The 24004-nt window shown below is 41.5% G+C and overlaps 1 protein-coding gene across 2 annotated transcripts in view; it reads left to right on the forward strand.

Annotated features, from left to right (window-relative positions):
* The window catches only part of FLT3 (fms related receptor tyrosine kinase 3), a 41108-nt gene that overhangs the window by 13339 nt on the left and 3765 nt on the right, over window positions 1–24004 (forward strand). For both annotated transcript variants that reach the window (XM_072032654.1, XM_027469694.3), the window contains exons 4-20: window positions 295–410; window positions 2558–2675; window positions 3590–3741; window positions 4321–4460; window positions 4544–4697; window positions 9532–9697; window positions 13195–13301; window positions 14883–14994; window positions 16494–16672; window positions 18435–18547; window positions 18646–18778; window positions 18868–18972; window positions 19975–20085; window positions 21741–21894; window positions 22249–22379; window positions 22749–22873; window positions 23243–23365. In XM_072032654.1, the coding sequence (XP_071888755.1) occupies window positions 295–410; window positions 2558–2675; window positions 3590–3741; window positions 4321–4460; window positions 4544–4697; window positions 9532–9697; window positions 13195–13301; window positions 14883–14994; window positions 16494–16672; window positions 18435–18547; window positions 18646–18778; window positions 18868–18972; window positions 19975–20085; window positions 21741–21894; window positions 22249–22379; window positions 22749–22873; window positions 23243–23365 (2239 nt within the window). The remainder of the gene's footprint in view (window positions 1–294; window positions 411–2557; window positions 2676–3589; window positions 3742–4320; window positions 4461–4543; window positions 4698–9531; window positions 9698–13194; window positions 13302–14882; window positions 14995–16493; window positions 16673–18434; window positions 18548–18645; window positions 18779–18867; window positions 18973–19974; window positions 20086–21740; window positions 21895–22248; window positions 22380–22748; window positions 22874–23242; window positions 23366–24004) is intronic.

The following is a 24004-nucleotide window of genomic DNA, read 5'->3' on the forward strand; positions in this document are numbered from 1 at the left end:
AGCATTTCCCTGAGGACCTCCACAGCTGTCCTAAGCTCAGGAAGCTCATCCTTCCCAATGCTCAGCGTTAGGTATGTGCTTGGGTACCTGTGGCTGTGAGGTCCTATGTCCTTCTTGTGTAGGAAGATACATGAAAACACTTCAGGTCACAGGGTGCTGTGTAAATAATGAGCACCAGCATCTCTGAATAGTTTTTGCACACAAAATACAGAACTAATGGAGCAGATGCTTTTATTGTGTCTGCTGCCTATTACCTTCCACATAATAAATGCAACTTTATTTTCTCTTTTACAGATATGTTACTTCTTTGGCTTTTTCCCAAATAAGAGAAACACAGGCTGGAAAATACACTCTCTCAGTCATAAGTAAAAACAGCAATTACACCATAATTGTTCCTGTTTTCATCCGCAGTAAGTATGGCTTAGATGAAAGGAGTCGCTCCATCAGTAGGTCCAAGGGGAGAGGCTCAAGTTCACCTAAAGCTGTGAGCTCCCACTTTTCTTCGTGAAGCATCTCTCTTTCCCAAACACTTCTCGTCGCCTGTTGAGCCTCATGCTGTGTGCCAGTTTTCTCACATGCTGTGTTTCAAGAGCCCTCCTAGATATTCATAGGACTCAGAGCTGTCTTCAGAGGCTGAAGTCAAAACCACAGACTGCGTTACCGCATGCGAGCCAGCTTTCACTAGTCAATAAAACATGCAAATGAACAAATAAAGATGTAAATGTGCACCAGCCCTCTTCTCCCCTTCGAGAGATTTCCTCCTGTGCCAAAAGGGACAGACCAAGAGTGGCTTTTGTGTACTCCCAAAGCTCGCGGGCTGGACTTGTTTACTTGTGTCTTAACCTATTAATTCTCCGATGGCTCCAGGGTAAAACACAGCAGTGCTGCAGCTGCTCACACATGGTTGCATGAGAAGCTGGCATTGCAGCTGCTGAGCTCAGCAAGACATGGCAGAGCACATACACAAGGTGCAACTTCTTGAAAGGCTCACAGGGGGAGCAGATTTGGGTGAATTTCCTCAAGGACCACGCAGGGGATATCCCTGGGGAGAAGGCAACTATTGCAACCAAGTTCAATTTTCCATTTATAAGTAGGGCTGTCCAAGGAATATTATTTTTAACGACCTATGTTGACATGGTTTTTAACAGAAGGAGAATAACATTATTTTGTCTGCAAAGGGCCACATTTATATATAAATTTTGAAAATTTTAAAGAAGAGTCAAAGGAAAAAAAATCAATCCAAAGAGCTGAAAGTCTGGCAAAGTTGATAGGACCAAGCCCTTCTAGAGACAGATTTAACAAGAAGCATTATTACTTGATTTAAGAAACAAAACAAAACTGTGACTAATCACTGCTTAATCAACATTTTTAACCCTTCATTATTTGTTTTTGGAGTATTTCTTCTGATGGACTCTTTTCTCCCTCAGGTGTCAGAAGTGACACCTCCAATTTCTCCTTATTTAATTTAAAGACCTATTGCATGTCCCAATTATAATTCTAACAGCTTCATTGAGGGGGCAGGCTATTAAATATTTGATTAAAATTTACCTTCACTTCCATAGTAATAGGCTTTAGAGGTTAAAAAATGTTATTACTTGTGCAAGCAAGAGCAGTTCAAAACAGCCTCGATAAAGATCTTCTCCATATCAATTACTTGGGTTGCCTTCTCTGCTCTTGTGGATCTAATGTCATAATTACATCTCATAAAATCCTTCAGGCTAGTTGTGAACCCTTCAACTGAGATGTGAATCTCTATAGGTGAAAAAAAGCCTTCTAGGCTCAGCTTGTAAGAGAGAAATGAACAAGGAAAGTAAAAAGGCAAAATATTAGTTTCATTTTATCATGTTGCTTTGCTGGAAACGAAAGTGACTCTAAAGAAAATGTTAGTCTTTTGTGTGGAAGTTTTAATTTCATTGTAAGATGAGCTAAAACTTGGCATTTGTCCTTTTGAGTCAAATTTTAAAGAGTTTTAATGCATTAATTTTTTTATACTTAGACCAAGTCTGACCCTGACAGGTTCCGGGGACTGGAGCTGCCTGGAAACTTTCCCGCTAGGTTCCAGATGTGCAGTGGAGGAGCCTGCGGGTGGTCAGAAGTCATCACCCCCCCGATGGTCCTCCATTGTGTGTCTGACCTGATGGAACAACACTCGACAATCCTATCTGGAGCAGAGACTTTGTAGTTTCAACAGCTGTTCCACCAAGGGCCAGGGGCTTGTGATGTGATTGTGGAAGGTGTCTGTGCTCCTGTCCTGTGAGGTGAATAGCAGCCACAGCAAGTTAACACCTCGGTATCAGCCTCAGGATCATCCTCTGGTGTGTAGAAGCAGGTTTTTGATAGCAGGGACGCTGTGCATTTACCAATCAAGACTGAAAAGCTTGTGAGACCAACCCTTGATATCCCCAGGGCAGAATCATTTTATTTTCCCTTAGCACTGAAAGCTCGCGAAGCAAATTACAATCCTGTGACTTCATGTGCTGTGAAAAGAGCAAAGCACTGTCTGTTTAAAAAAAAAAAAAAAGTCAGCATTTTTAAACATTTGCATTATTTTTAACAGATAAACCAGGCAAACCCTATTTCAAGAGGAGTGGAAAACTGGATGCTATAGAGTGCATATCGGAGAGCTACCCCCCGCCATCTGTGCAGTGGATGTTTTGCAAAACACCCGACAGGAGGTACAGCATATGTTTATACACATACTGAACCTCTAGGCTGGAAGTTTACCATCTTCTGACGAGAAGGGCAGAGACTCTGTATTGTTTAGTGTTCCTGGCAGGTTGGTTGGATTATTGAAGAAGAGCTTTAGGGTCAGCATGTTTGCAGGAGAATGCAGTGGGCTCTGCTGGTTTGCACATCCATGTGTCTGCATGACTCACTCTTGGAGCGTTGCAGCACATTTTTCTTAGAAATGTTGGCTGTTGTGCTCTTTTGGAAACTTCCAGCTGTTGGCCTGGAAATGCTGTTCCAGATTCTGGTATTCTGATGTCACCAAAAGAGATCAGAAATATCTCCTTTCCCTCTAGCTTTTCACATTTTTTGGAAGTGTGTTCTCATTGAAGCTGGGGAGATGTTATAAGGAATCATATTTTTCCTATCTAAATGATGTTTTCCATTCTATTAACATATATGATTAATTCTATTAACTGTGGGATTGTGTTCAAATAAGCTCAAAGGAAACAGTGTGTTTTGTGCAATGGCCACAGGCAATGCCTTGCTCTCCTGTGTGGCAGTTTGGGATCTGGGTTTCATAAAGGTTGCTGGATTTGCAGCAACTTCTGCCAGCAGGAATTCAGAGATGTGGTGTGAAAGCCCAACCTCTATCATTTCACTATTGCCCAGATTTTAGTCATAGAATTACCTGTTTATGCACCGGTTTGAGCATATTCAGGTCATTTCAGCTCATTTTTCTGCCTAGACTGTGACATTTTTATTTTCTTATCTTTGCCTTTCTTAGTTCCTTTTTATTCTGCCATGTAAGATCCAATTTTCCCACTATTGTTTGCATATTCTCATGGTGTGGAGATTTATCAGATTTATTTGCTTGAGGTTAACCAAATGAGTCAATGAATAATTGTGCTTTTAATTGCAGTTGCCTTAATAAAGTGCATGAAGGAAATAGAGGAAAAGATGGCATACAGAAGGTACAACATGAATTAAGTCAGAGAGGACTATTCCAAAGTTATATATGGTGCTGTGCAGCTAATGACCTGGGCAGAGAATGCACCAGCCTGTTTACTATAGGTAACTACCCTCTAGAGTATATTCATGCGTGAGCTGGACCCTGCCACTGGAGCTCATCCGAGTACAGTTTCTGGACTCAGCTATTTGTTCATAACCACTGGAACAAATCTAACAGTGCCTGTGATTGCTCTGGGTTGTGTTTAACCCGAAATTCTAACAGCTATCTGTGGTCTCTGTAAAAAATGTCTTGCCCTTCTATGCTTTCTAAACAGCTATCATTCATTTCTGCATGCTTTTAGGAGTCTGTCGTAGTGAAATGTACTTCAAAACATTCTTAAAACGTATAAATTTTGTTTTGTTTATCTGTTGTTTTTAAATAAAGCTGACTTGAACTAAATTCTGTGCTAAACTGTGCCCTAACATAGCTTGTAGATTATGACAAACATTTGGGTAGAGACATCTAAATCCATCAAATTTACTGATTTCATGGTTAATGAGTAATTTCCTCAAATTTTAATTGTCATTACAATATAATAATGGATGTCTGTAAAGTATTAGAAGAACAAATATTGATTTAAATGAGCATTGTTCTAGGCAGCGTGACAGCTGTTGTTTCAGTGCCTATGTTTTGCTTTGTAGATTTAAATGAAAGACAAGCAGCACCTCTACCTGAATTACTCCTCAAAGTCGGGGAACCATTGCTGATCAGATGCAGAGCTCTTTATCGTAACTATAAATTCAGGATAAATTTGTCTTTTGAAAACAAAGAAGTGCAGCAGGTAAGAAAAAAAGGGGACTTTTAAAAAATGGGTAATACTGTGCACTATCAATGGCATAATTGGAAATCTCTGTTAAACACCAGGATCGTAGGTTTGATGGGTTAGAGTATCTGACAGACCACTCAGCTATCCGGATCCAGTACGTGTTTGCTTCAGCAGCAGAACGAGGTGACAGTGGACGTTATACCTGCTCCTCTACAGCACATCCGAACCAAACTGCTCTGGTTACAGTTTTAGGTAATTCCATCCCTGGTGTTAATTCTGTCCCTTGGCTGGTTGCTTTGCTTTGTTTTCTATATGGCAGATCTTTGCTCGCAGGTGTGCAGCATGTATTTGTAGTGATTTCTCAGGAAAAATCCTGTCTGCACTTACTGGCAGCCTAGGAAAGCCAAGAGATTAGTCTGAACTGAGTCATGCAGGTATCTGAAAATAATGAACTTTTTTTTTTTTTTAATATATATTGCTTTCCAAATAATTCCCATTACATTAGGATTAAAGTGCTTTTAGAGGTGAAATGAACTGGCACTGTTTGGAGGTCTAGCCCACACGATTGTTTCAGTGTTATTTCTCAAAGCACAGGCTGGGATTTGGCTCGTGTTGTTGTAGGTGACTCCCAGCCAGCACGACACAAAGCCACAACAGCTTTGGGGACACAAAGCAACAGGGAGCCATGCCTTGATGTTCCTGGGCAGGGGAACCCCTATGCCATCACCTCAGATGTACGCATCTGCAGAGCAGATACAAAAAATTGGAGGTAAAGCCCTGCAGAAAACACCATTTCTGGAGCTGGCCAAGAATATAAAACGTATGACCCGCCCCATGTTTAGCTCTTAGTGCTCTGTGTATTAGCCTGGCCAGAGTCTGGAATGACCAGTGGCTGGTCTCAACTGCTGTGAGGCAGAAATGTCTTGCTGTGGTTCCACCATGGGCTTTAGGATGTTGTAGTCATCACCTTGGTCTTCTCCTCAGCACGTCCTCCCACTACACCTCCCTATAACCCACATAGGGAATCCCCACCCCACCTATGAGCACGGTCTCTTCAGGCACTCATTGCTGTAGTACAGAAAAAGGAAAAGGAAAAAGAAAAGGAAAAGGAAAAAGAAAAAGAAAAGGAAAAAGAAAAAGAAAAAGAAAAAGAAAAAGAAAAAGAAAAAGAAAAAGAAAAAGAAAAAGAAAAAGAAAAAGAAAAAGAAAAAGAAAAAGAAAAAGAAAAAGAAAAAGAAAAAGAAAAAGAAAAAGAAAAAGAAAAAGAAAGAAAAAGAAAAAGAAAAAGAAAAAGAAAAAGAAAAAGAAAAAGAAAAAGAAAAAGAAAAAGAAAAAGAAAAAGAAAAAGAAAAAGAAAAAGAAAAAGAAAAAGAAAAAGAAAAAGAAAAAGAAAAAGGAAAAGGAAAAGAAAGAGAAAACAACACAGAAAATCTATATCAGGTCTGATCTGGGTCCACTGGGAAGCAATCAAACAACTGCAAGGCTCTTGGTGGTGGGCTTTATCACCCAAAATGCAGGACAAAAGAGAGAGGACCTTTGCTTCATCTTATGGCAAGGGAGTGACTGACAAGTGGCCATTTGAGCTTGCCAATAATTTAGGGAAAAGTAAACCTGGGGAAGAATTTTAGCTCCGTAACCTGTGGAACTGGTAGCAGAATGAAATCTTTTGCATGATTTGTGAATGTAAGCACAGAGATCCCATGAACAGCTCGTGATGACAGAGCTGGCAAACTGCCATGCAGGAATGCTGCTGCAGCCACGATGGATAGGACGAAAAACCTGAAGCTACAGAGACAACTTCTGCAGTGTTACTGGCTGGTCTACCTGTCTCCTATTTTCCAGGTACTGAAACGAACCATCCTCCTAGCACCAAGCTACACAAGGTCTGAAAATTCAGAAAATCTAATGCATACCAAAGGAAACATCATCCTACTTAGGCAACATGTCCATTTAAAAGCCAGTAGCCTTACAGCTAGCCCAGAAGAGCCTCAGCAGCAAAGCTTGATTTGGTGGAAATAATTTGGTGGAAATAATACGCTAAATAGGAATAGAATTGGAAATAAGGAAAAAGAAAAAAAAAAAAAAAAAAGCTATAGACATGCTGCTGAAGTATGTATTGGGATACATTTTCTGATCGACATGCATGGAGCTGGGATCTCCAGCCCCAGGGACAAGGCTTTCTGAAGCAGTGACCATGGGGCTGACTTTAGATGCAGTTGCTCTCAGAGTTGACAACACCTAAGCCGGGGATGGTAGGAAGTGAGAACACTTACCCCGGTCTCTTCAGAAATGAGTTTCCCTGTGCAATATCCTCTTTTCAGCTTCTGCCTACTTCTGAGCAGGAAGTTCTGTAAGGGTTTACAGGAACTGAGCAGGATACCTGGGCATGTTTTTTTAGACATAACTTCTTAGTAAACAGTAAAGTAGGGGTGAGGAGGACAGTGTAGAGGTAGGGTGAGACCTTCTTTCTTAGTACTAGTGCCCACTTCAGAAATACTGGCTTCTTGGGTCCCTTAACTCTCAGGTCTGAGTAAGCATCATATTGACCAGGGATACTTGAGTTACTCTCCATGGAAGGTTGTCTTTCAGAGTGATGCCATTTTTAATTGAAATATTGTTTTCATTGCATTTTTGACTGGGGTACATCAAACTGTGGTAGATGTACTCTCTTTAATCCCCTTAGGCCAACAAAACCTCTGGGGACTCCTTGGTTTTTCTGATGAAGAAATCTTTTTGTTTACTTTTGTGGTGAATTAAAGTGGGGGGCTGTTGCCATACCTTGCTATCAGCTGTGTTTCTCTGTCCAAGGTTATATAGGGACATCGTGTGCAATACTTCTGATCCACCACAACTTTTAGCCTAATTTATTAATGGCAACCATTGCTGGTGTGGATCTGTGCTATCACTTGAGGTTCAATTCCAACAGTGATATATATAGGAACTTAATTCTGACGGCCATGTCACAGAGTAGCAATATCAGAAATGATCAGCATCCCATAGCTACACCGGGAATGGTCATGATGTAACTTTACCAAGAAAAAGCCTGATTTCTTTGGGATACTCTGCATTGCCTGGGGAGCTTGGCTAGCATGACTACACTGGCAGGTGGTCTTCTATGCTCTAATAACCTCTTGCAGCAAGACAGCTCTGGTTTGCTCTTTGCTGCTTGATAATTCACCAACTTATCTCATCTTGTGCAGTTGGTCAGATCAAGCAGGGATGTTTAGGTCACTTTAAAGCATAGCAGTGATTATGCCAACAACTGCAGCTGCAAGGCTCTTTGTTTCTGCAGGTCTTATGTTCAATCTCCACCGGTGTTGAATAAAGAATTATTAGCACTGTGAAATCTAGATTCAGGAATATGCAAGCTATTTTCCAACACATATTAGGTTTAAAGCAAACAAATAAACAAATAAACTAAATACAGAAACTTGGAAACTTTGGTTTCAGTCTCAAGAATTTCAGCTCACCTCTCTGTTATTACTAAATAATGTTCACTATTTCTTTGGCAGAAATATGCTTAAACATGCCCAAAAAATTGTAAGCCAAGGGGAAAAAAACAAAACAACAAAAAAAAAAACCTCCATTTTCTGAGTTCTTTTCCAAAGAAATGTCATGCCCTGCTCCAAGATCCCTGTGTGCACTCTGGAGAAAGCCTTTACTCTTGGCCAGCTGTGCTGTTAACAGCACGCGTACCAATGACCTTGTACTTGGAAAGATGAGGTCCAAAAGAGCATTGAAAAGACAAAGGTACAATCTATAAAGCAAGTAAACCCTTAATATTAAAAAGGAGGAGAACAGTCATGAAAGGAATTGCTTCTTGTTTTAAAATACTGATATTTTTGTGGTTTGCATGGGAGTTTCCAGATTGCATTTTTTAAACCAGTGAAGCTAGACACAAAACACGCCAAACACAATATAGTGTTACAACCAAAAGAAAAACACTCTAAAGAGAAATCTCAGTCCACTCATATTTCTACAGTGCAGGTGTTTGTTTTTTTTTCTCACCACGTGCCTGATTAAACACTGTCACAAATTTCCTAGAGGTTCTAGCATCTGCTTCCTTGAAGACACCCAAACTCAACTGGAAATGGCTCCTCATCTAGTTGGACCTGCCTTAGGCAGGAGCTGGACTAGACATCTCCAGAGGTCACTTCCAACATGTATGATTCTGTTATTTTTTTTGGAGCTGATCCTTAGCTCTGCTGATGCCTCGATGGACCATGTCCTCCTACAAGTGTAGTTCAGTCTCTTTGGTTGGGATTCATTTCACCTCATGAGACATCTAGCCCCAGGAATGATTCACGTCCTTCCAGCTGCCAGTGGCATGAGGCAGGTATTTCCAAAGAGCATTTCAGTACATCTTTGTTATCTTTTATATCACTATAGGATATATCTGGACTTGCCTATCTTATTCCACTGAGGTCCAAACAGGTAACTTAGGTGGGTCACTGAACCTCAGACAGGTCCACTAGGTGAAACCAGTCCCACCCTAGCAGGGAAAGTAGCAACAGCACAGGGTTCACCCACACCTTCAGAATGCTTTTTCACATTCTTGTTGTCTTTCATCAAATACTTCTAATGAGATGGAGAAACAAACGAGCAGCTGTAAGGCTGATCTGCAAAATCGTTAGCTCATTTCAGGGAAGGAGAAAGAATGAATATCAACATCTGATTAAGCTGGTGGTTCCACATGTTCTTTTTTCCCTGTTAGACGTAGCTGTTAACACCCAGAAAACACACATAAAACAAAACAAAAAACTCATGGACTTGGTCAGGTGGTTCTGTAGGGTGGGTGGGGAAAAAGTGTCAGAGGGTTTTGGAAGTGCTCCGGTCTGACAGAAAACACAGCTCTAGCAGATATCACACAGACCCAGACCAGTTGTCTGGAGCTGAACAGAGAGACATCATTGCAATACTATTTTTGAAGCACTATCTTTTGATTAAAAGGATGCCTTTTGTGATGTAATATGGTGCCTTTTGTGTGTGTGTGTGATAACCAAAATGAAAAACATACAGATGTCAAAATTCATTCATTAAGCAATCCAGCCTTTTTATCACAATATCAATACTCTCTCTTTTTCAGAAAAGGGATTTATAAATATAACTGACTCTAGAGAAGATTTTGAAATTGGTGAAGAAGATTTTTGCTTCGAAGTTAACTTTACAGCATATCCACCAGTTAGATGCATGTGGCTATTTTCCCAAAAAATGTTTCCATGTAAGCAAAGTTACAGTGCAGATGGACGCAGGTACTGGAATATTTTGTTATAATTCCAAATCTTTCCTCTTAGTGTCTCATTTGAACTGATTATTTTCCATATTTCATGCTCTCTGTATTTTTTAATACGTGGATGAGCCAGGTGATAGACATGTTAACAAAAGCTACTCAAACATTAGTTTGGCTTTCAGCAGCAGTTTGTGTAGATAGCTTATAGAATCACTTTATTCTCCACCTCAGAATAAACCCTTTTGTAAGTTATACATCCAGCAACCCTTTAGGTTATATGAAATTTGCCATTCCCATTCTCTTTGATATAATTACTCAATTACAGCTCCTTTGCAGTTTTCACACTGGATCTCATGTTCCCCTTTTGTCATCCTGTTCTTGATGATGTTCCCAGTATCTTTGCTATTGCTCAAACCAAACCCAGGGCCCTGTAGTTTCCCAGGCTTAGATCTATTTGGCTCTGCCTGTGCCACAGAAACATACCGTTCTGCTAATTACCCAGGTCATGTATTCTTTCGCTGTTGCAAAACATGTTTTGAATAAACCTGTTAGTTATCTACCTTTTCTGTTATTTCCTAAAATGAAGTTCTGGCATGAGTCCTGTTTAAGGCTAATGTTTTCTCCATTCCCTAGGCTTTCTAAATTCTTGATAACATTATCTAATTTCCTTCAGAGTTTCTTTCAGAGTAGTCCCATGGCTTTCAAGGTAACAGCTCTTATTCACCTTAGTGAAAAAAAAGCCAAGCTGCTCTTGTGAAGTTTTATCTTTAACATGAAGCAAGAGCTAGGCAGGAGTTAATGTGCCCGCACTGATTTCTTCTCATATTCTTAAAATCTCTCATCATCTTCTTAAACCTGTGTTATAGCTTTGATTGCACTTCTTTAGCTTCTTTTCATAGTATTTTAGTACACTTGATTTTATCCACTAGCTTGTTGAGTCGTCTTTGCAACAGCCTGGCCTTTTCATCCGCATCAGATGGAGTATTGAAGTCAGACCTCTGCATGCTTCAGAGACAGCTCAGTTCAGATCAGTAAATTGTCATCTCCTGGCAATGGCCACAGGAACTCTGTCCCTGCTGATAAAGTGAGGGCTGTCATCAAACTTTGATAGTGCTGGGTGGGTGCTGGTGACTAATCTGCATGCCTGATGTGGGCTCGGCAGGTCTGTTCTTTGTGGTCAAGACTGATTTTGGAAATGAGGTCTCCTGGGACCACCATGAGCAGTTGCTCATCCTTGCCTGATAATGCCAAGTTTATTTGCTTTGCAGTCGTCATAGACTGTCTCCTGACTGCTGGTAAGAGCAGGAGTCAGTTTTGCTCGGACAATTGGGCAGCTGGTGTAAATTCAATACAGATAAGAAGAAGGTGCTACGGACTGGGCCAAGAATAACAATGTTGAGAGCTCTTGACACAGCTTAGGTAACCCCATTAATCAGTAAGGTGCAGCTGTCCTGGAATGTGTGAGTCACTTCGGATAGCTTCTGCAGCCCAGAGGAGACGATCCCCTCCTGCTGGACAGGGGAGAGCCCCACCACCGTCCCAGAGCTTGAATGGGAAGGGACAAATGTTTAATTTAGCTTAGTTTTCCACAGAAGCAGCAAGGGGGAGTGGAGTGAAGGGATTGTGCCTACAAGCTGTAGCACTGCAGATCCAAACATGATTTTAAAGCATATTTCTCAAAACAACACAAAAAAGGTCAACACAAACCTTATTCTATCTTTGCATATTTTAGTTCACTTCTGTGTAATCCTATCTCCCAACACTTCTACTTTATTCCTTTCATATCCTTTTTCATTTCCTGTTTTTCCCTTTTTTGATTTCTGCCATTTCCTTATCAAACTGTTCCTCCTAAAGATCATAATAAGTTTTATTAATTAACTCTGCCCTCCTCTTTGGCTTTTGATTTCAAGTTTCAGTGATTCATCATTCCTGTCAGTGCTCTTCTGTGTTTTCAGAGATTGTTTCAAAATTTCCATTTTATATTTGCTTTTGTTGTCTCTGTGTTTTATAACACTGCAGAATTTCACTTCCCTCCTAAGATCAAATGAGTTTTCATATACAGAATGATCTCTGGTAAATTTATATTATTTATCTCACATCCTCTTACATTTTCAGGTACCTAAGACATTCTTTTTTAATGATTTTCTCATTATTTCATGAGAAATGAAATGCCTAGGTTTTCAAAACAGCAAGTGATTTGTGGTTTCCCTTTCCTTTGGCATCTATTTTGAGGCAACATAAAAGCCATCTTTTTTTAATCTTTTTTTTTTTTAAATCCCTGATTTCAGGGACATCTTTAAGGTCATTTCAGATAAAGACACTCAAAAGTGAGTAACTTGATATGGAGATGCTATCTTGGTCAGAAGGCAAAATTCCCAGTGGCTTCTATGTGATTTTTCTTGATTTTTAATTGCATGGCGATACTTGGTGTCTTAGTTCATTTAAAAGTATCTTGCTTAATGAGAAACACCCTGGTTTTAATTCTCTAGATTTCTTCCAAGCTCGTTATTGCTTTCTGTTATTTTGCAATTGCTAGTATAGACTGTCTTTTTTTCTGTCTATTTAAAACTCCCTGATATGACTGCTTGCATTTCATACTAAAATTGAGTGGATGTCTGCTACTCAGTTTTTGTTAGCATTCAGCCAAAATGTGTGCATGTAAAATGTCAATAACTAAAGCTAAAATGAATTTTTCTGAAGTGCTCTTCTAGTGCTGAACTGCAAATCTCCCATTTAAGTCTGACAACCATCCTGACCTAGCCAAAAGTACAGAAACGGTATGCCAACTTTGTAAAGATGATATATTCCCTTCCTTCTGTCTATTCCTGGCTCAACAGGTCAGTCCTGCATCAGTCCTCTGCAGTCCCCATTTCCATCATCACAAGCAGGGTTAGAGTCTTGCTTTATTTCTATCCTTTGGGCCAAAGGAATAGGGGCTGGTAGAAGGCTGCCCTTCCTCCTGCAGAACTGTCTTGATGGTTGGTGCTTTGTCTCAATGACATTGAGCTTCTGATGATGATCTCATTTCTGAGTTCCGTCAGACCTTCTGATCTGGAGAGGTTTCTCTTGCATGATCCTACCATCTCATTGTTATTTCCTAATACATTTGTTCATACCAACCAGAAATAAACACTGGAATCCTTCAGAGAGTAGACAGTTTGACCACAGTAGACCACAATCCTTTGCTGGTCTTAGCATCTGAACCAGAATGCATTATATACCCTGTCTTCCAATGGGTTGGTAACAAAATCACAACCCTACAGCCTGTATGCACTCCACAAACTATTGAAAGTTACAGAAAAACTGCAGGATAAAATCAATACTGTAGGAAAAAAAAATCCTCTTATTAAGACAGTTACATTTTGTCTGAATTAATGTTTAATAAAATAATTTAGTCTGAATTAATCATTAGAAGATACTGAATTGTTTCAAACATATATATGAGTCTTAACTACATCTAAAATATTTTGTTTTTAATACTTTCTTTTGTCTTTTTCCTTCCTTTTCTTTGCTCCACAGCATTTCATCAAAGTTCTGCAACCATCAGCACCAGTCTGGCATATATATATTTTATGCTGAAAATGATGATACAGTCATGACAAAAAGATTCACTTTGTACGTGAGAAGTAAGTGAGAAAACAATCCCTGTAAAGATGTGGCTAAGTCTGGGAGGGATAATCTTGATCTCTTACTTAAGATTTTGCTATTGATGTAAATGGAGCTTATTTGCTGTTTTCCCCTTTCATTGTGTTGTACAGAAGAGGAGATGTAATTGAGTATTCATTTTCTCCATCCATTTGGGGCTCAGGAGGCTTAAATTCCAGAGTGATCTCTGACTAGATATTGAATTAAACTGCCCTTGATTTTTCAAGGAAATCAATACACTTGAGTATCTGACTACGCATTTGAATATCTGATTTCACCAACTGCTAGGCTCCTTCCTAACATCTCTTATTTAGGCACTTTGATTTAGATGTTTTTACCTTTAATAATGAAGTCTCATGTTCTCTGTAACAGCTATCTGGGAGCATTTTTGACCTCCTGTACACCTCAGCAGAGTGCAGCAAGGTAGCCTGAGTCCTAATTAAATGGGTACAACTGGACCACTGGGAAAGTCCCTACAATTAATATAGTAAGGGGTGACTCCCAGCAAGAAATGTTGAGGTCCAGCTGCCACGCATGGCTGGTGAGAGGACATCCAGTGTGGGGCTCGTTCAGTCCCAGCCTTGGCTCTATAGCAGATGGAAGGCCTGCCCTCTATCTCGGACCAACACAAGTAACACAACCCACAAACACATCCTTCTCCAGACCCCGCGCCTGGATTTCTTTAACACTGTGTTGTGTGAAGAGAATCACATTTTTGCCTTGTGTCCTTCCATTTTTAGCAAAAAAAGATATGGAAATGAGGTGGGGAATACCAAGGAAGTCTCCGCTTATCAAACTGGAGGAGGAAGTTGTTAGTTTTTTTTCTCCTCCTCATAGTTTACCATCAACAGGGGGAACAGAGTAAAAGAACTTAGTCATATACTGAAGGAATTAACACTTCTAAAGAAAACCACAAGGCCTGGAAGCCCTGTTAAATACAGTGGCTGCACTCTAACTCCACGGAGCCAGAATATGTGTGACTACTGTAGCGACACAGTGACAGGAAACACACCCATTAGGTAGTAGTTTTTTGTGGTCTGTGTCTTTTTTTTGTTTTTGTTTTTTCCTGATGCTATTTGTGAGCTAGTGCAGTTCGTCTGGGGGCTGTCTGGTGTGCAACATATCTGTGTGGGCTACCCCTGCCCGTGGGCTTGGCTGGTGCTCTCGGTTGTCTCTGTGCTGCCACGTGGCTATGGCATCTGCCTGTTGCTTCAGGTACATGAGCAGCCAAGTGAGCCAAGCAACCAGGCCAAATCCTTGCTGTCAGGCAGAAAAGCAGAAGTCAAGACTTCCAATTTCGGCCCTTTCACTGTTTTGGTCTGTCCGTGCCTATACAGAGAAGTGGCTGCTCCCCTCAACTCGCCCACAGCCCCAAGGTGTGGGGCATGGAGGAAGGAGGAGGGCTGAGGCCTGCAGCCAGCTCCCACAGTGACACGCGGATGGGTTGTTTGGCACCCACAGAGGCAGCTCGTGGTCTGGCCAGATGTAGGGTTACCATGAAAACGCAAAGGTTTTGGCCACCGAAGTGTTGACAGAAATTGTCTTGTGTCACCTTGTTGCAGGAAAGCCTGAAGTAACAATGCAGTTGTTGTTCAAGCAGATCTCGTGCATCGCTGACAGCTACCCGGCCTCATCCTGGGTTTGGAGAAACTGTCCTGATCTGAACTCATCCAAGTAAATAGTTTTATCTCTTTTTGACTCCTTGTGAAGACCATATCTGAGCTATCCTTGATTATATGAAGACTGTCCTGCACAAACTGAGTGCAAACTGCACTTGTGACCATTTGGGAAATGGTATATTGTGGCCCACTCCAGGGGAACAGGAATCACCAAAACTAGGAAGAGTAATCAATATTTTTGTTGGCATCAAAATAAATCTGGAAAGATGTGTATCTCAGGCTCTTTACACTCAAGTAACACATCTGGGTTTATATCTACAGTTAGGTAGGTAAAAAGTCCAATCTAAGTTTTTCTCTTTGCCTGTCAAAGTTGTGGGCTATTCAGGGAATGCATTGTTTAATATGGACTTGACTAATTGGTTAAGCTTTGGTTAATATAGCTGTTACAATGACCCAAAGGCACTAAAGTCAGTGAGAGTGTTTCCAGTAAAGTCAAGGAGAATGTTTCCATTTCCTCTATTTATGCAGGGCAATGAGTCAGGCCCCAAAATTTCATGAGAAGCTGCGACCGCTTTATGAATTCTGCAGCTTTTATTGTAGAAATGCCAAAAAACTAATAATCCCACAGCTGTAGAAGAGCACCAGGTCAAATTATCATTTGGAAGATTATGGATAAAGCTCTGAGTATTTCAAATAGACATGAAAAAGATATCTAATCAATTTTCTTATCCATACCTCTGAGAAGGCTTCCTAACATCTGTGCGTTTGTGCAGAAACTGAAGAGTGAAGAAAACATCCAGCTAGCAAGTTTCAATTTCTCCTTAAAACAGATTTCTGGAAAAGGAAATGCTGTGATTATTTCTTTGCTGGAAACTTCCACACATACAAGCTAATGCTATGTGCAGTGCTGAATGAATTTTAATTTATTTACTCACCTACTAATTTATTTATGTGGACAGCAAGTTAAGCAGCAAGTTGATGAAAGATAGAAAAGCAAAAAGTCAAAGTTATCTCTTTGTGGGCTTCCTTTCCCTAGTGTACAACATTCTGTATTTCCACATATGAGGTCTGAAATAAGCCACTCATGTAGGGTGGATGCTTTCCATCTTAGGCCTTAAGGGAGAGAAACTTTATGGCTGAAATCACATCCCTGCAATGGAAGGAGTCAGAACTTTTACTCTGGGTTCATGCTGTATTTATTGTTTTAGTAGCAGCTCATCTGAAGCTGCTCAGTGACTGAAATGATGAGGTAAAGGTAAAAGCAGTGGAAATGGTTGCAGTAGGGGGCTGGACACTGGTAGAAAGCGAGAGTGAGCTCAGGGTGAGAGGTAGAGAGCCTATTTCATCCCCTGCCTGCCCTGCCATGTCTGTATATGACACTGGCAGCTACTCTGAAGCCTCTCTCTAACAGTGCCAAATAAAAAAACAACCCGTCTATCTTTTGCTTCCTCCCTTCCAACACAGATGTAAGGCCTGTTTTGAAACATCTCACCTTCTCCCCTGGGAAATGCCAATGTGAGCCAAAGATCAGAATTGGTCTCCTTTGTTTTCCAGCTGCACGGAAAAAATCACTGAGGGGATCCAGAGCTTCTTGCCAGAGAGGAGATCCCTTGGGTCGTGGATTTCAAGCAGTGTTTTAGATGTGAAGGAGACAGCAACAACCTTCTCTGTTGAGTGCTGTGCAAGCAATTCAGTTGGCTCAGCCTGCGAAAAGAGCTTCATTAACCTGTCAGGTACCATTAATCAGTGTTTTATTGCAGGTTTTCTCAGCTTAATTAAAGCTGGCATGGTAGAATTAGTGGCTTTTTTAATTTTATTTATTTATCTAAATGGCTGGCAATGCAATGGCACTACAGGTAAAACACAAGCACTGTGTGCATTCAGTGTGGGGAGTGTTGAGTGGATAGGGGGCACGTGTCTCTTCCCTAGTTCCAAAGCAGGGGCTTCCTTCACTAAAATGGGCAAAAATGTCACAAAAATAGTGTAGGATGGAGCTATGGCAATACAGTGTCTGATTTTCTGTTTCCTCTTCATAATCCCCCCCTGGAACCTGGAAGCATCAGTTTGGGGAAGAACTGAAGCAGCTCTGGTAGCTGGTGGCAGGTATTGGCTCCACGGGTCACTGCAGAGCTGCCAGCAGTGCTCACAGGAGCTCTCTTTGCTATCAGACCCACACAATGGACAGACCCCTGGTCTGGGAACTGCTGTGTGGTCTCTCTTCTTGTAGGGACCATAAGGAAGTTTTTCCTTGTCAAGCAAGAAATTTGCTGTGGGTATTTACCAATGCATTTTATATTTGGTACTCCATATACATCCCGTAGGGCAAAATGTTTCCATCCCAGGAAGCATGCTGTGATTCCTGGGAAGTGTTTTGAAGTACCCAGTTACTTGTAGTATGAAGCTTTCTCCTGGAAAGAGTCCAGTGGAGGGCAACAAAGATGATATGGGACCTGGAGCATCTTCCCTGTGAAGAATGACTGAGAGACCTGGGTCTGCTCAGCCTTGAGAAGAGAAGACTGAAAGGGGATCTTATTAACATTTACAAATGTCTTAAGTGTGGGAGACAGAGGGATTTGGCCAACCTCTCTTCAGTGGTTTGTGGGGACAGGACAAGAGGCAGTGGCCACAAGATGGAGCCCAGGAAGTTCCGCACCAACATGCGAAAGAATTTCTTCTCGGTGAGGGTGATGGAGCACTGGGACAGGCTGTCCAGGGAAGTTGTGGAGTCTCCTTCTCTGGAGATATTCAAGGCCCATCTGGACGCCTACCTGGGCAGCCTGCTCTAGGGAACCTGCTTTGGCAGGGGGGTTGGTCCCAATGATCTCTTGAGGTCCCTTCCAACCCCTACAGTTCTGTGATTCTGTGATTTCCTTCATCACGAACAAACGAGCTGTTTGCTGCTCTTGACTACAGCTGACAAAAGCTGTGATTGCTAATAGAGTTTGAGCATTTATGTTGAAATTGCAGTAAAAAGTAAACATAATTATTTTGCTCTTAGAAATTATCAGAATATGAGGACACACCTCATGTAGCATTTCCTCACCCAGAAGCACTTTATTGATTGGCCTTGGCTATGTAAGAAGTTCCGTGCTGCACAGCAGAACAATTCCTGTAGCAGGTTTTGTGCAGTCCATCCACTGATTCTGGTGCTTTGGTGTCTAACTACATTGCTTGGGGGAAGATGCAGGGAGAGAGGAGGAAAGATCAGAAGAGGAATTGATTACTCCTGTTTATGCTCACCGAGTCCAATCAATTGAAGATACCAACACCTCAGTGCCCTGAGATTTATTAATTTGTGTAACTTTTTTTTTTTTAATGAAAATAGCTGAGAATTACCCAGCAGTGAACCTCCCATTGCACACCCCACGCAGAGGAGGCTAAGATGTGAAACAGCTCCAAATTGCAAAATCAACAAAGTTGCCACCAACTCTCCCTGTACCTTCATCTATAAGCCCAAGCTCTAAATCAGTGGGTAGTAACATGTCTCTTTTAAAGTTGCAGGAGCAGTTTCTTCCCCACCGGACAACACTGCATTCTATGTCTTTGCTGGATTTATCTTCCTATTGATCTTTTTTTTGTCTCTACTCATTTGCCATAAATACAAAAAGGTAAAAGCAAACATAATTACCTGCCCCTTCTTCTTTTGTTCATACCAGCCTTTTTCTTCTCCTCTAAACCTTTTTCCACTTCTTTTCTTCTTCCAAAGCAATTTAGATATGAAGGCCAGTTGCAAATGATACAGATGATTGGATCGTTGGATAACGAGTATACCTACATTGACTTCCGTGAATTTGAATACGATCTCAAATGGGAATTTCCCAGGGAAAATTTGGAATTTGGTGAGCAGTCCACAAGGCAAACCACAACACTGGAGCAGCAGCCTGTGCTGTACTGGCCACAAATAATATTGGCATATTATGTCTTGCAGGACAGGTGCTTGGATCTGGGGCTTTTGGGAAAGTGGTGAATGCAACAGCTTATGGAATTAACAAGGCAGGAGACTCAGTCCAGGTTGCAGTCAAAATGCTAAAAGGTACAATAACCTCTGGGAGCTTTTTGCAAGCAGTGATATATTCTAGTGACCCCAAAGCAGAAAAAGTGACAGAAATCCCTTTAAATGCAGACTTTTAGTAGTTAGACCTCACAGATGCTTAGTTCCAAAACACTTTCATATTACTTTCCAAATCATGTTTTGGTTTTGAAAGTTATTGCTGAAGTGCCTTCTTCCTGCAGAGTGCTGCATTTTGTCCTAAGTGCCAGAGAAGATCTGTGTTGTGTGGGGAAGGATGGAGCTGCTCTGCTCCAAAGATGATGTCTGTAAATTCATAGCGTAATTTAGCCTGCTGTTTACATTGGTGACTCTGGGAATTTGGGTGTGAGGTCCCTTTTTCTTGTAGTGCTGCTGAGTTGTTGCATGCACCTTGCCTCCAGTGTCTGAGCTAGCTTGTTTGTGAAGCTTCCAGCACATCTTCCTGCTCTTGAAGGGTGGCACAAAACAGTTTCCTTCTGTCCTTCCTTATGGGTCAGGCTTCATAAAGCTCTAATCCTCCTTGCTGCTTTGCTCTGGCTTCTTTCCCAGCTGCCTTCACCTCCCAGAAGAGCAGTGCCCAGACGTGAGCCTCCCCAGCAGCAAGCAGAGCAGGAGGGCTGGAGCTCCACATCAGCAGCTGCGCCCTGCTCACCTGTGTGCCTGCACAGACCCTTCCTCCCAGCTCATCATCCCCTGTTTGCTCATGTGCATCAGCTTTGCACTTCCTTGGTCTGCTGCTTGGCAGTTTTCTTTATGGAAGTCCATCTGAATCGTTTTGGATCATGTCTCTGATTCACTGACACCACAAGGGGTGAATGCTTGCTGAAAAGCAAGCCAAAGGCTAGTACTGAAGCACAGGATAGCCCGCTTAGCTGCATCATACATTTTTTCAGAATGTTCCCAAATGTGCCATCAGTCATTTGAAATTAAGGTTTGAATGCGACAAAGCATCACAACCATTTTGTGTTGTTTTGATGAGGTTTCCAAATGCGTGTACTTTTTCAGAAAAGTCTGACACTTCAGAAAAAGATGCTCTGATGTCTGAGCTGAAAATGATGACTCACATTGGAAGCCATGAAAATATCGTGAACCTACTAGGAGCTTGCACTGTGTCAGGTAACTTGCACTTGTGGAAAGGCACCAATTATAACAAGCAGACTAACGAGGACTCCTGAACAGAAATATTAAAAATTGATCATTGGCAGCAGTGTTAAATCATCAAGCCATAGTTAGCTGCCTATTCCTCAGGCTGCTCTTTCCCTCTTTGCCCCTGAGTCCTGACTTTGCTTTCCCTTCCCCAACCAAATTTGCTGCTCTGTGTGGCCCCAAAATAAAATAAAGATGAACTGAAAGCAAAGTTAAGGGCTTGCATGTGTACAGAAATGTGTTCTTTCTAACTGTACTTTCATGAAGTGATACAATAGCCCTTCTATAGAAGAGGTTGTCTTGTAACAGCAGTGATGGCACCGATATGGGCCAGTTTATTCAGAGAAAAGGAAAAACATGTCTGTTGTGAGGGACTTAATGTAAAAATAAACTGAAGATGGAAAAAACTAAGCGAAGATGGACTAAGTAGCAAGACTTTATCATTAATTAATTATTGTGTGACTGTTACTGAGGATATTGCTGTCCCAAGAAGTCCCAATCTGGCCAGTTCAGTGGTCAACAGGAGTGGGTGAAAAAGGGCTGAGGACCAAATCACCTCAGGGAAAGGGCAGGATTTTACCCAGTGTTTACCCATATAATTAATTGTAACACCTGCCTGTGAAAAATACCGATGAATTTTCTACCACAGACATGTATTAAGTTGAAAGGATCAGAGATAACAGTTAACCCTTTTTACCCCGGTTCACATCAATGGCAACACAGTCATGCAAAGGCATTTGAGGCATATGAAGAAAGCAGACAAATAGATCACTGCCAGTGGCTTTAGTTGATTTGAAGCTCTACAGCAGATTTCCAGGCAGTGGCAGACACTACCTTCAGGAGTGCTCTGCAAGATGTGGCAGTGCAGACGGGAGAGCTACAGAGAAGACCTGCTTCATCTGGCAGGACAGGGGAAGGAAAAATTGCAGCAGCATACAAATGCAGCGTTTGGAAGCCTTTACCAGGCTCCCCAGACTTTTGCAGTCTTCCCCTGAGTGATACTTAGTGGTTTTTTGTTTGTGTGGCCTCCCTTGCTTGACAGAAAGTCCTGGTAGAAATGTCCACAAGTTCATAGTTGGTCTTTCTGAGCCAGAAATGGTGATGCCAGTGTAAGACTGCAGGAGTGTGCTGTGACCACTCCAAGCAATCCATGGGATGTTCAACCTCCTCCAGCAACCTTCCTATGGCTTTCCTCTAGGCCAGCCTGGGACAGAGATTTAAGGTGTTTTTCCTTTCTTTGCAGATAAATGAAAGGCCATAAATCAATTCATGCTATCAAGACAAGGAGTAGAGAGTCACTTTTGCTTGAGCCATTTAGACAGTTTGTTGCATCTTTATAGCCTGTGCTCCCCAACCCAGTCAGTGCCTTTGTTGTAGGGAAAGGTCCTCATGTCTTTGTAGGGATTTGCCATTCACACTGGGAGATGTACCACAGGGAAATTCAGCTACGTACATTATCCAAAGAGGCTTTCCACCAGCCTACCTACAGTTGATCTGCCTGGGAAGGGGAAATGCTTGGGGTGTCTTATATAGATTTATCCTGGGAGAAGATGGGGCATCCTTAAGGTTTCAATGAGAAGACTGCTGTGGATAGCAGAAGGCATTTACATTTCCAACTATTTCAGGGCCAATCTACTTGATATTTGAATACTGTTGCTACGGTGACCTTCTGAACTACTTAAGGAGCAAAAGAGAAAAATTTTACTGGACACTGACAGATATATTTAAACAGCACAACTTCAGCTTCTACCACAACTTCCATTTGGACCAAAATTCCAGGTAAGACATTCAGAAACAATTTAATACTTTGTAAAACTCTCATCTCTTTACAGATGCATTCTCAGTTGTGCTGTAAGCAGGTATAATTAATGAATTATTGAGAATTTGCATATTTTAACAAACAAGGCCTTGGGAGGAACTGAGATTTGATTCTTGTTATGATGTTTGCTTTTCACTGTACTGCAAAAGATGAGAAATCTCTTGTTTCAGTTTCCAGTTTTGAGAAGACCCATGCCTATGCACAGATTTTTAATATCAACAACTGATCCTATTTTTTCTATGTAAAACAGTTTGCATTTAGCAGATTATGTTCTCCGCTGTGTGTAACCTTTGAAAATGTGTCACCCCCTCCAGGATGAGAACCCACCTGAAGTATGGTGTGAACACGAGTCTGTGCGGAGAGGACGAATTTGAAATCGCACAAACAAGCCAAAACATAAATATGACACCTGGACCAAATGGGATTGTGCCGTTTTCTGAGGAAGGTAAAAGATTAACTGGTGTTATCTCTATCAATTCTAACTGTTATTATTTTATTTATTGATCCAGCTAGACAAATTCAGTGACACAGCAGGACCCTTTCTGCTGTATGCCTCTCTTTCCTCCTAGCAGAAATTTTGCTGGAGAAGAATTCAATAATATTTAAGACCTCAGAGTTATGCTTCTGTTCATAATATACGTGGTATTTGAGTATGAAATACCTTTTCCTTTGTGTCTGAGCAAAGGATGCGAAAAGCAAATGTTCTTCATGATTTTCTCATTGGGAAAGAGAATAATCCTTACAACAGTCAATAGAATTAATCAGAGAGTGATGAAGCCCATGGAAAATTAACATTCCTGGTTGTTTTTTACAGATGATATTAAGCATATAAGCAGGCAGATGGATGAAGAAGAGGATTTTAATGTGCTCACTTTCGAAGACCTTCTTTGCTTCTCTTACCAAGTTGCCAAAGGAATGGAGTTTCTGGAGTCCAAATCGGTATGGTGAAGGCTAGCAAACAGTTTAGATAGAAAAAAGAGCAAAAATTGGTCTGTCTATGTAAAGGCAGACTGTAAAACAGAGCCACACAGTGGCAGGCTTGAATTATACCTCCTTCCCCAGCTTTATGGCAAAGACTGGACTGCACTTTCAGGCATGTCCCTGAGTAAGAAGCAGTGGCTGCACTGCGCACTTCTGCCTGCTCTGACCCTGGCCCTGGCCATGGCCATGAGCAACCAGGGACTACCCAGCTTGCTCATCCTCCAAACGGTTGGAGAGGAAGGAGGCAGCAATTCACAGAGCCCTGTGTGAATTCTTTCCTTTTGCTACCAAGTGCTGCGGAGTGTTAACCCATCCTGTCCCTCTAAGTGCATCCACAGAGACCTCGCTGCCCGGAATATACTAGTGACCCATGGAAAAGTAGTGAAAATATGTGACTTTGGCCTTGCCAGAGATGTCGTGAATGACTCCAACTACATTGTCCGAGGCAATGTAAGTTCCTGAGTGCTCTCTATTTTTTGTATCATTGAGAAATGATAGTGAACCAAGAAAGAAAAGCTTTTATTCTTCAAATTCCCTGCTAGCATTATAAATAACTGTATAGACAGTGTAGAAATCTCACTTTTTCTGCCCTTGGCAAATGCAGATTCTCAGCTTATAATTAGCCAAATCAAGGTAGTGATAGTACTATAAGGGAAATGACACCCATGTCCTTTCACAAGCTTACTGAAACCTGTTGGAGGGAAGTGGAGGGAACTGTTCATTTTTACGGACAATAATAGCACAGGGTCAACAGCATATGTGTGAGGTACACCAGGTCCCGTGGGTAAATGAAGAAGTACAGGGTGGACATCTCCATCTGAGCCACCCATTGTGGCAGCCAGGGAAAAGAAAAAGGCTTTTCCAGGGCAGAGTGCAGTACCTTCAGCAGTCATCTAAAACAGGTGAGATGAAGTGGCTCGTTGGAAGTGCCTATTCCTGTCTATAAAGTAGATATAAAGAGATTACTGGGAGAAGTTGAGCTTTTCACCTAGCAGACATGAATTGATTCTGGTTGAGAATTGAGAGCTGCAGCAAGTCATCTAGAAAACCCGTGTCATGGCATGACCTGGCCTCCTTTCCCCCTGTCTG

This window comes from Anas platyrhynchos, chromosome 1 (assembly GCF_047663525.1).
Source record: "Anas platyrhynchos isolate ZD024472 breed Pekin duck chromosome 1, IASCAAS_PekinDuck_T2T, whole genome shotgun sequence".
Taxonomy (NCBI): Eukaryota; Metazoa; Chordata; class Aves; order Anseriformes; family Anatidae; genus Anas; species Anas platyrhynchos.